Source organism: Plecotus auritus, assembly GCF_963455305.1.
Source record: "Plecotus auritus genome assembly, chromosome: 9".
Lineage (NCBI taxonomy): Eukaryota > Metazoa > Chordata > Mammalia > Chiroptera > Vespertilionidae > Plecotus > Plecotus auritus.
The window spans coordinates 1,654,887-1,668,808 of NC_137783.1; the positions used below are offsets into that span (position 1 = coordinate 1,654,887).

General features: G+C 58.5%; 1 protein-coding gene across 1 annotated transcript in view; it reads right to left on the reverse strand.

The window, feature by feature from the left end:
- The window catches only part of CPXM2 (carboxypeptidase X, M14 family member 2), a 57,675-nt gene that overhangs the window by 4,432 nt on the left and 39,321 nt on the right, over positions 1–13,922 (reverse strand). The window contains exons 7-12 of the mRNA XM_080642028.1: positions 12,906–12,994; positions 9,604–9,727; positions 8,742–8,938; positions 6,564–6,743; positions 5,022–5,319; positions 764–903 (exon numbers count right to left, since the gene is read on the reverse strand). Of these exons, the coding sequence (XP_080498154.1) occupies positions 764–903; positions 5,022–5,319; positions 6,564–6,743; positions 8,742–8,938; positions 9,604–9,727; positions 12,906–12,994 (1,028 nt within the window). The remainder of the gene's footprint in view (positions 1–763; positions 904–5,021; positions 5,320–6,563; positions 6,744–8,741; positions 8,939–9,603; positions 9,728–12,905; positions 12,995–13,922) is intronic.

The following is a 13,922-nucleotide window of genomic DNA, read 5'->3' on the forward strand; positions in this document are numbered from 1 at the left end:
TGTAGGACGCAGCCAACTGATGTTTCCATCTCTCTCTCCCTCTCGCTCTGAAATCAATAAAAAACATTTATCTTTTAAAAATCCACTAACGATGGAATTTTGATATGCACCTATTTTAATTTTCCTGAGCTCTATACACTTAGTATATAGAGAGGAAGGAAGAGCAGACGGCTCCTTCCACACTGGAGTGGCCAACTGGGACCACAGCCACCCAGTTCCACGGCCACCTGGGACCACAGCCAGCAGGACCACGACCACCCGGGACCACAGCCACCCGGGATCACAGCCACCAGGACCATGACCACCTGAGACCACAGCCACCCGGGATCACAGCCACCCAGGGATCACAGCCACCTGGGACCACAGCCACCCAGGACCACAGCCACCCGGGGCCACAGCCACCAGGACCACAGCCACCCGGGACCACAGCCACCAGGACCACGACCACCCGGGACCACAGCCACCCAGGACCACGGCCATCTGGGACCACAACCACCTGGGACCATGGTGACCCGGGCCATAGCCACCTGGGACCACAGCCACCCGGGATCACAGCCACCTGGGACCACGACCACCCGGGACCACGGCCACCCAGGACCACGGCCACCCAGGACCACAGCCACCCAGGATCACAGCCACCCGGGATCACGGCCACCCGGGACCACGGCCACCCGGGACCACAGCCACGGTCCAAAGCACTGACTTGGTCTCACTTCCCGCCTCGCTCCGTAGCCACCCGCGGCAGCCCGGGCCCGCGCCGCACCTGCTCCATGAACACGATCAAGGACTCCCGGTTGTTCTCCCACTCCTCGGGCAGCTCGCTCTCGTGCGGGAACTTGTCGCAGCCCACGTACATGGACAGCTCGAAGCAGTTCGTGTGGAGGTAGCTGAAGTCGTTGAGACCTGCCGAGCCGACCGACAACGGGAAGCTGAGCCGGGCTCAGAGTGGCTCCGGACACAGCGAGCACGGGCCTGGGGGACGTCCGTCGCAGGGGCAGGGGGACGTCGCAGGCAAAACACTCACTAGAGCAGGGGCGGGGGAGGGGCGGGCGCAGGGAGGCGAGGACGCAGCAGAAGGGTTTATGGGGAGACGGGCCCCTGAGAGGGCAGGATACTGTGGTGTGACCCCGACAGCCCTTCCCGGGCCATCAGCCCTGGCGGGGACGGCGAGACACGAGCTTCAACATGGAACCGGAGCTGCCTTCACGGAGGGGCGGGCGCAGGAGCAGAGCCGGGGGGGAGGGGGAGGGTTGGGGAGGGAGGACGCACAGCCGTGTGCATTTGGAGATGCGCCCGCCGCTCCCCCTGCGGAAGGCCTGGCAGGCCGCGCTAATGAGCCAGCCAGACCTGAGCAGAAAGGCGCGAGGAGGCGGAGGGGGAGGCAGGGAAATCAGAAGCCGCATCGCATTAATCCACCAAGACATGACGCTGCAGGCTTTGTCACCCTGCCGGGCGGGGGATGGCTGCAGAGGCTCCAGCCCCCGCAAGGCTCTGCCATCAAGTCCCTGAAATAACGGAAAAGGTAACGGATAGAAAAAATCAGCCGCCTCCGGTGTGAGACCGTGTGGCAGGAGGCCGCTCCGAGCGCTACTGCCGACCCCACCGAAGGAATGCGGCACCGATGCCCCCTCCCCGCCCCTCGGGGGGGCAGCCCAGCAGCTCTCGCCCTTCACGGGGCTTGCTTTTAAAAAAACCCTTAATGTGGGAAGTGGCTCACCTGTCCAAATTCCCAATGCCGGACTGGCAAGCAGAAGCGTGGCGAAATGGGGCCTTTAGCAAACACTCAGAGCAGACGCCCACTGTACAGGATCACACGCCGGGCAGGGACGCGGCCTGTTTACTTAGCCCCTCCCCCGGTCCCTCATTGGCTGAGGACTATTGGGTCACCCGTTTCCTAATAGGTCGCCGAGGTCTTGCTGTCTCCCGTTGGGTGTTTTAAAAAAAAACGGGCTGCATCGCATGCCATTCCTGGAGGCTGCTGGCCACAAGCAAGCTGGGTGCCAAGAAGGAGGGTGTGGGTGGCCCGGCAGACTACCATGCACTTGGCGCTATGGAGGTCGTCTGCAACAGCATGGCCAAGACACTGCAGACAGCCCTGCGGCCCCCTGACGGGCTCCAAGGCCACTACCTCGTGGTGCAGTACGAGGACCTGGTGGGAGACCCCGTCAAGACCCTACGGAGGGTGTACGGCTTTGTGGGACTGCTGGTGAGCCCTGGAATGGAGCCATTTGCCTTGAACATGACCAGTGGTTCCGGCTCCTCCTCCGGGCCTTTGGCGGTGTCTGCCCGCAACGCCACACAGGCAGCCAGCGCATGGCGGACTGCCCTCTCCTTGCAGCAGATCAAACAAGTGGAGGGAGTTTGCTATCAGCCCATGGCTGTGCTGGGCTATCCGAGGGTGAATAGCCTCGAGGAAGTCAAAGACCTCAGCAAAACCCTGCTCCTCCAGCCCCGGCTCTGAGGGTTTCCCGGGGGGCCTGACGGGAGGTGGGAGACACACAGGAAGGCTGTGGAGGTGGGAGACAATCTACCCCCAGGGGTGTGTTTAAACAGAATCAGTCCAGACCCAAGCCGAGGAGGCCCACATAGTCTATTATGGATGTGTAATGTCAACAACCACACAGACACTGCTGTCAATGTTCCGAGTCTTGCATTTCAAGAAGAGTCACAATGCACGCACAACTCAGAAAAGGCGAGGCTGGGAAGTTCGGACGAGCTGCCTTCCTGTCTCGCTGCCTTTTCTCCCAGGTCTCACCCTCTCTCCTCCCTGCCCTGCATTTTGAAGTGGGTTACTGCTGAAATCAAGATCCAGTAACCCAAATCCTGTTTACAGAGTCCTTGTGGTATCTGTGACCATGTGGTATCTGTGACCATGTGGTATCTGTAAACACATGGCATCTGTGAACACGTGGCATCTGTGAACACGTGGTATCTGTGACCACGTGGTATCTGTGGCCACATGGTATCTGTGAACACGTGGTATCTGAGAACACGTGGTATCTGTGACCACGTGGTATCTGTGAACACGTGGTATCTGTGAACACGTGGTATCTGTGAACACGTGGTATCTGTGAACATGTGGCATCTGTGAACATGTGGCATCTGTGACCATGTGGTATCTGTGAACACGTGGTATCTGTGAACACGTGGTATCTGTGACCATGTGGTATCTGTGACCATGTGGTATCTGTGAACATGTGGTATCTGTGAACACGTGGTATCTGTGAACACGTGGTATCTGTGAACATGTGGTATCTGTGACCACGTGGTATCGTGAACACGTGGTATCTGTGAACACGTGGTACCTGTGAACACGTGGTATCTGTGAACATGTGGTATCTGTGAACATGTGGAATCTGTGAACATGTAGAACATGGATGTGGGGTGAGGGGATAAAAAAAGGGGAAGTGGCCCAGGAGCAGAAAGCCCCATTGGGAATAATAAACCAAGGAGGCATTCATTGAAAGTAGACTTTGCTGTAAAAGCAAAGGTTATATATGAGTATTAATAGAGAAGATAATAAATAATACTAAAAAAATAATAATAATTAAATAAATAAATAAATAAATAAACGGGCTGGCCCGGCCGGCGTGGCTCAGTGGTTGAGCATCGACCTATGAACCAGGAGGTCACGGTTCCATTCCTGGTCGGAGCACAGGCCCGGGTTGTCCATCCCCAGTGTGGGGTGTACCGGAGGCAGCCGATCCATGATTCTCTGTCATCGTGGATGTTTCTTTCTCTCTCTCCCTCACCCTTCCTCTCTGAAATCAATTTAAAAAAATAAAAATTAAAATTAAAAAATGGGGCTGGGGCCTTTTCTAGTTGCCTCCACCTCCCTTTGTCTAGGACAGCCGTGGGCAAACTACGGCCCGCGGGCCGGATCCAGCTGTTCTATCCGGTTCTCTTGCTCTCCCCTCCGCTCCTTTACTTTGAATTTATATTAGTTCACACAAACACTCCATCCATGCTTTTGTTCCGGCCCTCCGGTCCAGTTTAAGAACCCATGGTGGCCCTCGAGTCAAAAAGTTTGCCCACCCCTGGTCTAGGGGGACCCTCCTAGGACATTGCTGTCGGCCACCTACACGGCTCATCCTCTCTCCCCACCCCCACATCCCGTTTGCTGTGGGGAAATTCAGTAACAGCCTGGCCTCATGCTGTTTCTTCTCTATGAAGATGAATCAGAGGCATGTTTCTTACATTAATGATTTCTGAGAGGAAGAGAGAGGGAGGGAGCGATGGAAACATCCATGATGAGAGAGAGTCATGGATCGGCTGCCTCCTGCACACCCCACATGGGGGATCCAGCCCATAGCCCAGGCCTGTACCGTGACCAGGAATGGAACCGTGACCTCGGTTCGTGAGTCAATCCTCAACCCCTGAGCCACGCCGGCCCGGACCGGGTTTGCTCTTGGGTCCAATGTTCCCCAAGTCTACGCCTACCCATCTCTGAGCCCATCAAATCGGAGACGCTCAGTGGCTGAGACCAGACCACGGAGTCCCACAGCCCAGCTCCGCCCCTTTCTCGCTGGGCAGGTCCCACCCCTTCCCGTGTCCAAGCCCCAGTTCTCTCAGTGTCTCCACCTCACCCTTTTTTTAAAAAAATATATATTTTGTTGGTTTTTCACAGAGAGGAAGGGAGAGGGATAGAGAGTTAGAAACATCGATGAGAGAGAAACATCGATCAGCTGCCTCCTGCACGCCCCCGACTGGGGATGTGCCCGCAACCAAGGTACATGCCCTTGACCGGAATCGAACCCGGGACCCTTCAGTCTGCAGGCTGACGCTCTATCCACTGAGCCACACCGGTCAGGGCTCCACTTCACCCTTTTGCAAGTCCCGTTCTTGCCTTGCAAAGGGGTGAATGTGAAGTGGGGAACCTGTAAAATGGGAGCAAGCCCCGCCCCCGCCGAGACCGGGAGGCTGCAGAGCCGGGACCTTGAGCGCAGGGAGCTGTCAGTGTCAGAGCAGGGACCCCGCGGGCAGGAGGGCTGGGCGGTGCCATCGCTCGGGGGAGGACTCACTGCCGGCCACGGTGTGCCAGGAGGCCCCGTTGACGGTGCCGTCCTCCTTCTGGAAGTCCTCCGTGTGGCACACCCGCCTGCGGGCGTCGGTCAGGAGGCGGTGCGTGGAGGCGTAGGAGTAGGCCAGCCAGCGGAACACGTGGTCGTCGGGCGTGGGCGTGCGCTCCTGCGTCTTCCACGGGGACTGGGCCATGTCGTAGGGGTAGGCCACCACCAGCTCGCCGCCCTGCAGGTTGCCGCCCAGCACGAAGGGGACTTTCTCCATCCAGGCGATGATGGCCCGGGTCTCCGCCGCCACCTGCGAGCGAGAGCACCCAGCGCCGCGGGGACCGCCGTGAGGAGGAGCCCGCTCTCCCCCGACGCCCCAGACAGGGACGCGGGGGGAAGCAGCCGATGTCCGGAGACCCTGAGCCAGTTCAGAATTTCAGAGACTATCCTGAAAACCGGACTTCGTGGAAATAACGGATTCAAACAAGAGAAACCTGCCGGCCGGCGTGGCTCAGGGGCTGAGCGTCCACCTAGGAACCAGGAGGTCAGGGTTCGATTCCCGGTCGGGGCACAGGCCTGGATTGGGGGCTCCATCCCCAGTGAGGGGAGTGCAGGAGGCAGCCGGTCCATGATTCTCTCTCATCATTGATTTCTCTCTCCCTCTCCCTCTCCCTTCCTCTCTGACATCAATAAAAAATGTTAAATAAATAAATAAGACTTAAAAGATTGTAAACCAATCAAAATGCATGTTCTTTATTTGGATCCTGATGTAAACAAGACGAGAGAGAGAGAGAGAGAGAGAGAGAGAGAGAGAGAGAGAGAGAGAGAGAGAGAGAGAAATAATAGTGAAATGCGAAGACTGGCTAGATATTTTATAATGTTGAGAAAGCATTTATTTTTAGGTGATGATGGCAATGACTTCCTGTCTGAAACGAGGGTCCCATCTGTAGCTACAACTGTTCACACGGGGGCCGCGGCCGTGCCTGCCTGCGGGGGGGGGGGGGGGGGGGGGCGGGGGGCCCTGGTCCCGCCCTGGCTTTGAAGGCACGCGCCCCCAGGGGCTCTGTCAGTTGAGGGTCAGGTTCAGTGGCAGCAACAGAGAAGAACAGATAACGGTGGCGTGTTTTCTGCTGTTGTGTCTTCTGTGTTCTTGTGAAGACACGTAATTAAGTGATTTTTATAAAGACTCTCCTCCAATACCCATTTGGAAGGTGTTTTATTATCAGCGCTCTTCCCTGCTCTGGGAGAAGATGTATAAGAGGAGAAATGGCTTTGTCCCCTTCTGAAATGCCCTGGGTGGGTGCGCCCGCAGCCCCCGCGGCGCCCCCCGCCCCCCTGCTGGCCCACCGCAGCCCCCCCCCCTCCCGCTGGCCCCCCGCGGCCCCCCGCAACTCCCCCGCACCACTCCACTGGTCCCCTGCTGCTCCCCGTGGCCCCTCCCCGCACCTCTCCGCTGGCCCCCGCAGCCCCCCCCCCGCATCCTTCCGCTGCCCCCCGCAGCCCCCGCGGCCCCCCGCAGCCCCCTGAGCCAGCAGCCCCCGGCATTGTGCTCACCGTGGCGTTCTCCGACAGGAACCACTCGGGGACAGGGATGTGGTGGTTGGGCACTGGCCGCGGGCTGCGGTGCCGGGCCTCGGCCTCCCAGAGCAGCGAGTTCAAGTCGGGGAAGTTGTTGTTGATGTCAATCCCATCGTGGGTCCAGCGCCCCAGGGACCAGCCTCCCAGCTCCGAGCCCTGGGGGACAATTCAGAAGGAGAGGGGCCACGGGACGCCTCCCCCCACCCGGCGTGTCTCTACGCCCCTCCACACGTCTGACCCGAAGGCCACATCCAAAGGCGCCACTCGAAAGCCCTGCTGATATTTGTGGGTGCGCAGCACAGCCAAGCCCCTCCCCGGGGGCGACTCCTGCCCAGGGTCCCGGCCCTTCTCCCCGCTGTGCCTCCTCTGAGGGCTGCTGCGCGGGCGGAGGAGACCGAGGCAAATGAACCCAAAAGCCCGTCCGGCCCTGGCCAGTGGCCCAGCTGCTCGGAGCACTCCTTGTCCCACACACCACCGTGCTGTGGGTTCGACTCCCGGTCAGGGCACACACCTAGGTTGTGAGTTTGATCCCTGGTTGGGGCATATGGGAGGCAACTGATTGGTATTTCTCTCTCACGTCAATGTTTCTCTCCCTCTCTCTCTCTCTCTCTCCCTCTCCCTTCTTTCTCTCTCTCTAAAATTTAAAAAAGTAAAATTGAATGAATGAGTGAATGAATGAATGAAAATAGAAGCCCGTCATTGCAAACTCAACAGCCTGTCCGGCCCACAAATCCCCAACCGACTGTAGCAGCAAATCCCTGTTTGTAGCGATCAATACGACCCAACCTCCACGTGGAACGCTCGCGTCTGGCGGTTCCACCGTTTCAGGTGGTTTTCCAGTTTATTCCCAGGAAACACTAACTCTGTCCGATGCAGAATCCAATGCCTACGCGTGTTCCATACATGACGGTGCCCTGTGCACATTCTACATCACCCTCAGCCATGAAATATGGACGGTCCATCAGGATAATATGGACGGTCTATCAGGATAATATGACGGTCTATCAGGATGATATGGACGGTCTATCAGGATAATATGGACGGTCTATCAGGATAATATGACGGTCTATCAGGATAATATGACGGTCTATCAGGATAATATGGACGGTCTATCAGGATAATATGACGGTCTATCAGGATAATATGACGGTCTATCAGGATAATATGACGGTCTATCAGGATAATATGACGGTCTATCGGGATAATATGACGGTCTATCAGGATAATACGGACGGTCTATCAGGATGATATGACGGTCTATCAGGATAATACGGACGGTCTATCAGGATAATACGACGGTCTATCAGGATGATACGGACGGTCTATCAGGATAATATGACTGTCTATCAGGATAATATGACGGTCTATCAGGATAATACGGACGGTCTATCAGGATAATATGACGGTCTATCAGGATAATATGACGGTCTATCAGGATAATACGGACGGTCTATCAGGATAATACGACGGTCTATCAGGATGATACGGACGGTCTATCAGGATAATATGACTGTCTATCAGGATAATACGGACGGTCTATCAGGATAATACGGACGGTCTATCAGGATAATATGACGGTCTATCAGGATAATACGGACGGTCTATCAGGATAATACGGACGGTCTATCAGGATAATATGACGACTCTCCTCCAAGGAAGGAAGAGAGGATGGCGAGTCATGATCCCGGCCGGGCCAGGCCTTGGCTTAGGGCTTGTGTGAGGTGCCAGCCCGCTGCTCTGTTATCGCTGTGTCTGCTGGCACGGGCCCCCCTCGGGATCCCCGAAATTCTCTATTCCAGCCTTTCATGACCTTGTGGTGTCCCCGCCTCAGCAGAGAGAGAATCAACCAGGAAGCTCCTGGTGGGGGTTTCTATTTGTCGATTCTGTTGGGGTTTTTCTTAGAGAGAGAGGAAGGCAGAGGGAGGCGGGAGGGAGGGGGGGGAGAGAGAGAGAAGCAGCGACCTGCTGTTCCCCTCACCGATATGCATTCATTGCTGATTCTCGTGCGCGCCCTGACCGGGGATGGGTCCTGTGACCTTGGCGGGGCTGGATGATGGGGCTCCCCGGCCGGGGCCCCGGGGGGATTTGAACTCGGGCCAAGTGCGCCCGTGCAGCCAGGGCCAGGGGTCAGCGGGGAGGGGGCGCGGCCCTTACCCCCTCGGAGGCCTTCTCGTAGCCGTCGGGGTTGAGGGAGGGGACGATGTGGATGCGGGTCTCCTCCACCAGGCGGACGATGCGCGCGTTGCCCGCCAGGTACTCCTGGCACAGGAACTGCACCAGCAGCAGCAGCAGCTCGCGGCCCAGCACCTCGTTGCCGTGGGCGCCCGCCATGTAGTGGAACTCGGGCTCCCCTGGACCGGGCGGAAACGGGCACGTCAGCTGCTGCGGCAAAGCCGCTCACCGCATGGCGCTAGGGAATGACAGCCTCTGGCCGTCTCAGCCTGTCTGGCCTTTTTTTTCTTCTAAATATATTTTTATTGATTTCAGAGAGAAAGGGAGAGGGGGAGAGAGAGAGAGAGAGAGAGAGAGAGAGAGAGAGAGAGAGAGAGAAACATCGACGAGCGAGAAACATCATCGATCGGCTGCCTCCCGCACGCCCCCCACTGGGGATGGAGCGCACCACCCGGGCCTGTGCCCTGACCGGGAATCGAACCCTGACGCCCTGGTTCCTAGGTGGACGCTGAACCCCTGAGCCACGCCGGCCGGGCAGCCTCGTCCCTTTACATCAACCTCCAAAACGCCATCCGTGTACGTTTCTATTCCCAGATGGGTAACTAGGAGGATGTGTCGCGAAGTCTCAGCTGCTCTCGGCCACGGGGAAGGACAGATACAAGAACACGGGCCGCGGGTTGGAAAGGACCCACTTCCCCGGAGCCGCGGCCGCGGCTTTTCTCCGCGGGGAGACCCCTTCCTAGAAGGACTTGCCAGCAGCTTTCGCAGGGACCCGAGGCAGCCGGCTCTGCCCTGCGGCAGGGCTGACCCCGCGGGCAATGTGTGCCCCAGGGGGGCGCCTCACCGACTTCGTGCTCCCCCGGCCGGTCGGAGATCTCCACGGCGTACAGCTTCAGGCCCTGCTGGCTCTTGCCGATGTTGTAGATCCGGGTGATGTTGGGGCACATCTCACTCACCACCTTCATCAGCTGGAAAGCAAGACGGGCCAGGGCCTCAGCCAGGACGGAGGCGCACGGAGGGGCCCCCCAGCAGGCAGCCACCTGCCCCCGCCCACGGCCCCCAGGCCGCCCTCACCACACCCCGTGCTGTCCTCGCGCCCCAGCGCTCCCCTCGGCCCCTCTGCCCGGCCCTCCAGCACCGCCAGCTGCTCTCCACACCACCCCACACTGACCTCCCAGCTCCCCGTGCGTGCGGAGCCTCCCCCACGCCCAGACTCAGCACAGCAGCCTCCCGGGCACTCAGGCCAGCCTCCCTCCCAGCGCCCGGCCAACCGTTCCAGACGCATGCCCTTGGCCCGACCTCCACGCCTCTGCTCCAGCCGCCTCCCTGCCCTGAGCAACCTCACCCGCCTCTGCTGCCCCAGCCCGGCGCCCCATCTCCACCAACGCCCACCCAACCCAGGCCGGCCAGGCGGTGCCCCACCCGCTTCTTCCCCAGGTATCTCCCTGGGACGGCCTCACATGTACACCTGGATCTAGCCAGCCGTGGGCAAACGACGGCCCGCGGGCCGGATCCGGCTGTTCTATCCGGTTCTCTTGCTCTCCCCTCCGCTCCTTTACTTTGAATGTATATTAGTTCACACAAACACTCCATCCATGCTTTTGTTCCGGCCCTGCGGTCCAGTTTAAGAACCCATGGTGGCCCTCGAGTCAAAAAGCTTGCCCACCCCTGGTCCGTACCACTAGGAAGTGGTGACAGAGTGAGAGTCCCGGCCCTCATGGTCCCACATGCAGGAGACCTACACGTAGACACACGGGACTGAGCGGTTCTAAAGCGGGACCCGTGCTGTGGAGGCCTTGGGCTCTCGGGAGCCATTAACTTCCTCAGAGACCAGGGTCTGTGCACCGTTCTCCGGGGCTCCCCTCCCCATCCAACCCCGGGCCCGGGTAGGACGGCGCCTTCCGGTGAGTCACTCTTGGGAAAGTCTCCCACCCACGGGACTCACACCCTCGCCCTCTCCCTCCCGGGCAACAGGCCTTTCACTGCCTCTTCTCTCTCCCTCCTGTGGCTCCTCGGGGTTTTTTTTGTTCATTTTAATATATTTTTATTGATGTCAGAGAGGAAGGGAGAGGGAGGGAGAGAAACATCAATGATGAGGGAGAATCATGGATCGGCTGCCTCCTGCACCCCCACACTGCGGATGGAGCCCACAACCCGGGCCTGTGCCCTGACCGGGAATCAGATCGTGACCTCCCGGTTCAGAGGTCGCCGCTCAGCCCCTGCGCCACGCTGGCCCGGCCATCCCTGTCTCTTCTCGGATGAGAGGAGGCCCTTCTGCAAGTGGGACGGCTATTTAAAGCCACCAGCTGCCGCCTCGGTGCAGGGAGCTCATCTGAAAGGCAGTTCGGTGTATTGCTCTTGACATTAATTGCACCGAATTGGTACTTGTCTCGTTCCTGGGCTCGGAAAGGTGTCCTGGATGCTCAGGGAGTCAGCTGAGCTGACACACAAGGGCTCCGTCCACCGAGGCGGAGGCAGGGCCCCAGGAACCCCCGGAGTGTGACTCACAGCCTCGAGTCCAAACAGGTTACGGAGATTTCTGGAAAGTGCGGCAGCGGGAGGTCTCTCCAGAGTGTCCGCCTCTGAGTCTGCGCCGACAGGTGCGGAGCTGTGAGTGTCCCCGTGAAAGGCCACGGAGGGACCGGGCTTGCTGATGCCCCGGGGACCCCCCAGCCCTCGGCCTCAGCCTCAGCCTCAGCCTCAGCCTCGCTGCTCGTCCTCAGGAAGGCCCCTGAGCCTGCGGCCTCCTCCCCGCCCCGGAGCCCTGCTCGGAGCCACGGCAGCGTGGCCTCCCTTGTGGGTCCTTGCCCTGTAAGTGTACTCATGAGGGCATGGCTCTGATTTCTCTATCCTACGTCTTCACGCCGACCCTTTGATTCTAAGGCAGGGGTGGGCAAACTTTTTGACTCGAGGGCCACAGTGGGTTCTTAAACTGGACCGGAGGGAGGGCCGGAACAAAAGCATGGATGGAGTGTTTGTGTGAACTAATATAAATTCAAAGTAAAGGAGCGGAGGGGAGAGCAAGAGAACCGGATAGAACAGCCGGATCCGGCCCGCGGGCCGTAGTTTGCCCACGGCTGATCTAAGGGTTTCTCACTAGCCGGCACCTGCCCGCACCGCCCAGCACCGTGGGGGGACGAACCTGGACGGCAGGGGCCGCCCCTGCAGCCTGTCCCCAAACCATCGGCCCCTCCTCCCTTCTCTGCCCAGGATGCAAAGGCCATCGATACCCCAGAATTCCTTGGTCTCTGTAACTATGTTGGGGGCCGGGGGGACCCATCTGAGATTTCCTTTTCCTCTTTTTAAAAATATATTTTTATTGATTTCAGAGAGGAAGGGAGAGAGAGAGAGAAAGATAGAAACATCAATGATGAGAGAGAATCATGGATGGGCTGCCTCCTGCACGCCCCCTACTGGGGATGGAGCCCACAACCCGGGCATGTGCCCTTGACTGGAATCGATCCCGGGACCCTTCAATCTGCAGGCTGATGCTCTATCCACTGAGCCACACCAGCCAGGGCTTCCTTTTCCTCTTAACAGCACAAAAGCTCCCAGAGCGCCAAGGGCTCGGGCAGGAGTGCTGAGGTCGGGGTGTCCATGACAGTCAGAAGGCGGGATGGAAAGTTTCCGTCCCAGGCCCTTCTGCTGAAGACTCTGCTGTCTGTCGTTGGCCCGACAGGGGTTCAAGTATAGGCAGTTTTCCAAACTCCCAGCCAAGATGGAGGCTCAGAGTCTCTGAATAGCTACGGGTGGGGTTCTGCACGCTCGGTGACTCAGTTTCCCCATCAGGAACATAGGCCCCAGGTGAGGGCTTCCTGCCATTACTGCTTATCCTGCACCTGTTTCCTCTTGGAATCTGCACACAACCGACACCCTTACGTCAGTGAATCCCTCGCACACAGAGACGCTTAAGAAGCTCGAGTACTGAGTGAGGAACGTGTGGGTGGGAACCCATCTCCGCCCTCTGCTGGTGAGGAGCCCCCTGGTGCCTGGCACCTTCTCCACCTGAGCCTGCAGGCAGCAGTGGCTCCGCCAACCTCGGCGCTCCTTCTGACTCTGTCCCTAGCTCATGCCCCTGTCTCTGAAGGTGAGGACCCGTGTGCCTCTTCCTGGGCACGCGGCCTCCGCGCTGACCCGCCGCCTCACCTGGCGCATCTCCTTGTAGCTGTGGTGCCTGAAGTCCAGGTCGTCCGTGGTGGTCATCTCGTTGCGCCGATGATAATAGTTGTTTGGATCTAGGGAGAGGAACACGGCTCTGAGTTCACGGGTGTCATCTGGTACCTGTGGGGGCTCTGCCGGACGCCTGACTCAAGGGGGCGGGGGCACAGCCCATCCCCAAGATCCCCACAGAGGGGAGAGAAACTTTCTAGAAGCTTCGTTCCAGTCAGAATTACCCAGTGATGGAGGGCGTGGGCCTGGAGCCAGGACGCCTGGGCTCAGATCTCTGCTCTTCCGGGTGTGGGCTGTGTGACCCTGACACGCTCAGAGGGGTCTTTGCCTTGGCTTCTTCACCCATAGATAGAAACGTGCTGGCACCTCCCTCGGTGGTTTCTTGTGGTCTGAGTTGGCGTGACCTGTGTGCCTAGCACACTGTCAGCAATGGATGGGTGGATGGATGGATGGATGGATGGATGGGTGGATGGATGGACGGATGGACAGATGGGTGGAAGGATGGATGGGTTGATAGATGGATGGACGGATGGATGGAAGGATGGATGGATGGGTGGGTGGATAGATGGGTGGGTGGATGGACGGATGGATGGACGGACAGACGGATGGGTGGATGGATGGGTGGGTGGGTGGGTGGATGGGTGGATGGGTGGATGAATGGACAGGTGGATGGATGGACGGACGGACGGACGGATGAGTGGATGGATGGACGGATGGGTGGATGGATGGATGGATGGATGGGTGGACGGATGGATGGATCGTTGGATGGATGAGTGGATGGATGGATGGATGGGTGGATGGACAGATGGGTGAATAAGCCAATGGATGAATGAATGAATGAGTCGATGAATAAATGCCAAACTGCATGCAGAAATGGAAATCTTTGCAAGTGTGGTGGACACTCTCAGTTGCTTACCCAGCATTCAGTCCACTGCCATCCTTCCTAACAGAAGCCTTGTGCCATTTGGGGGGCCCCCCATTCTCTACCTCTCA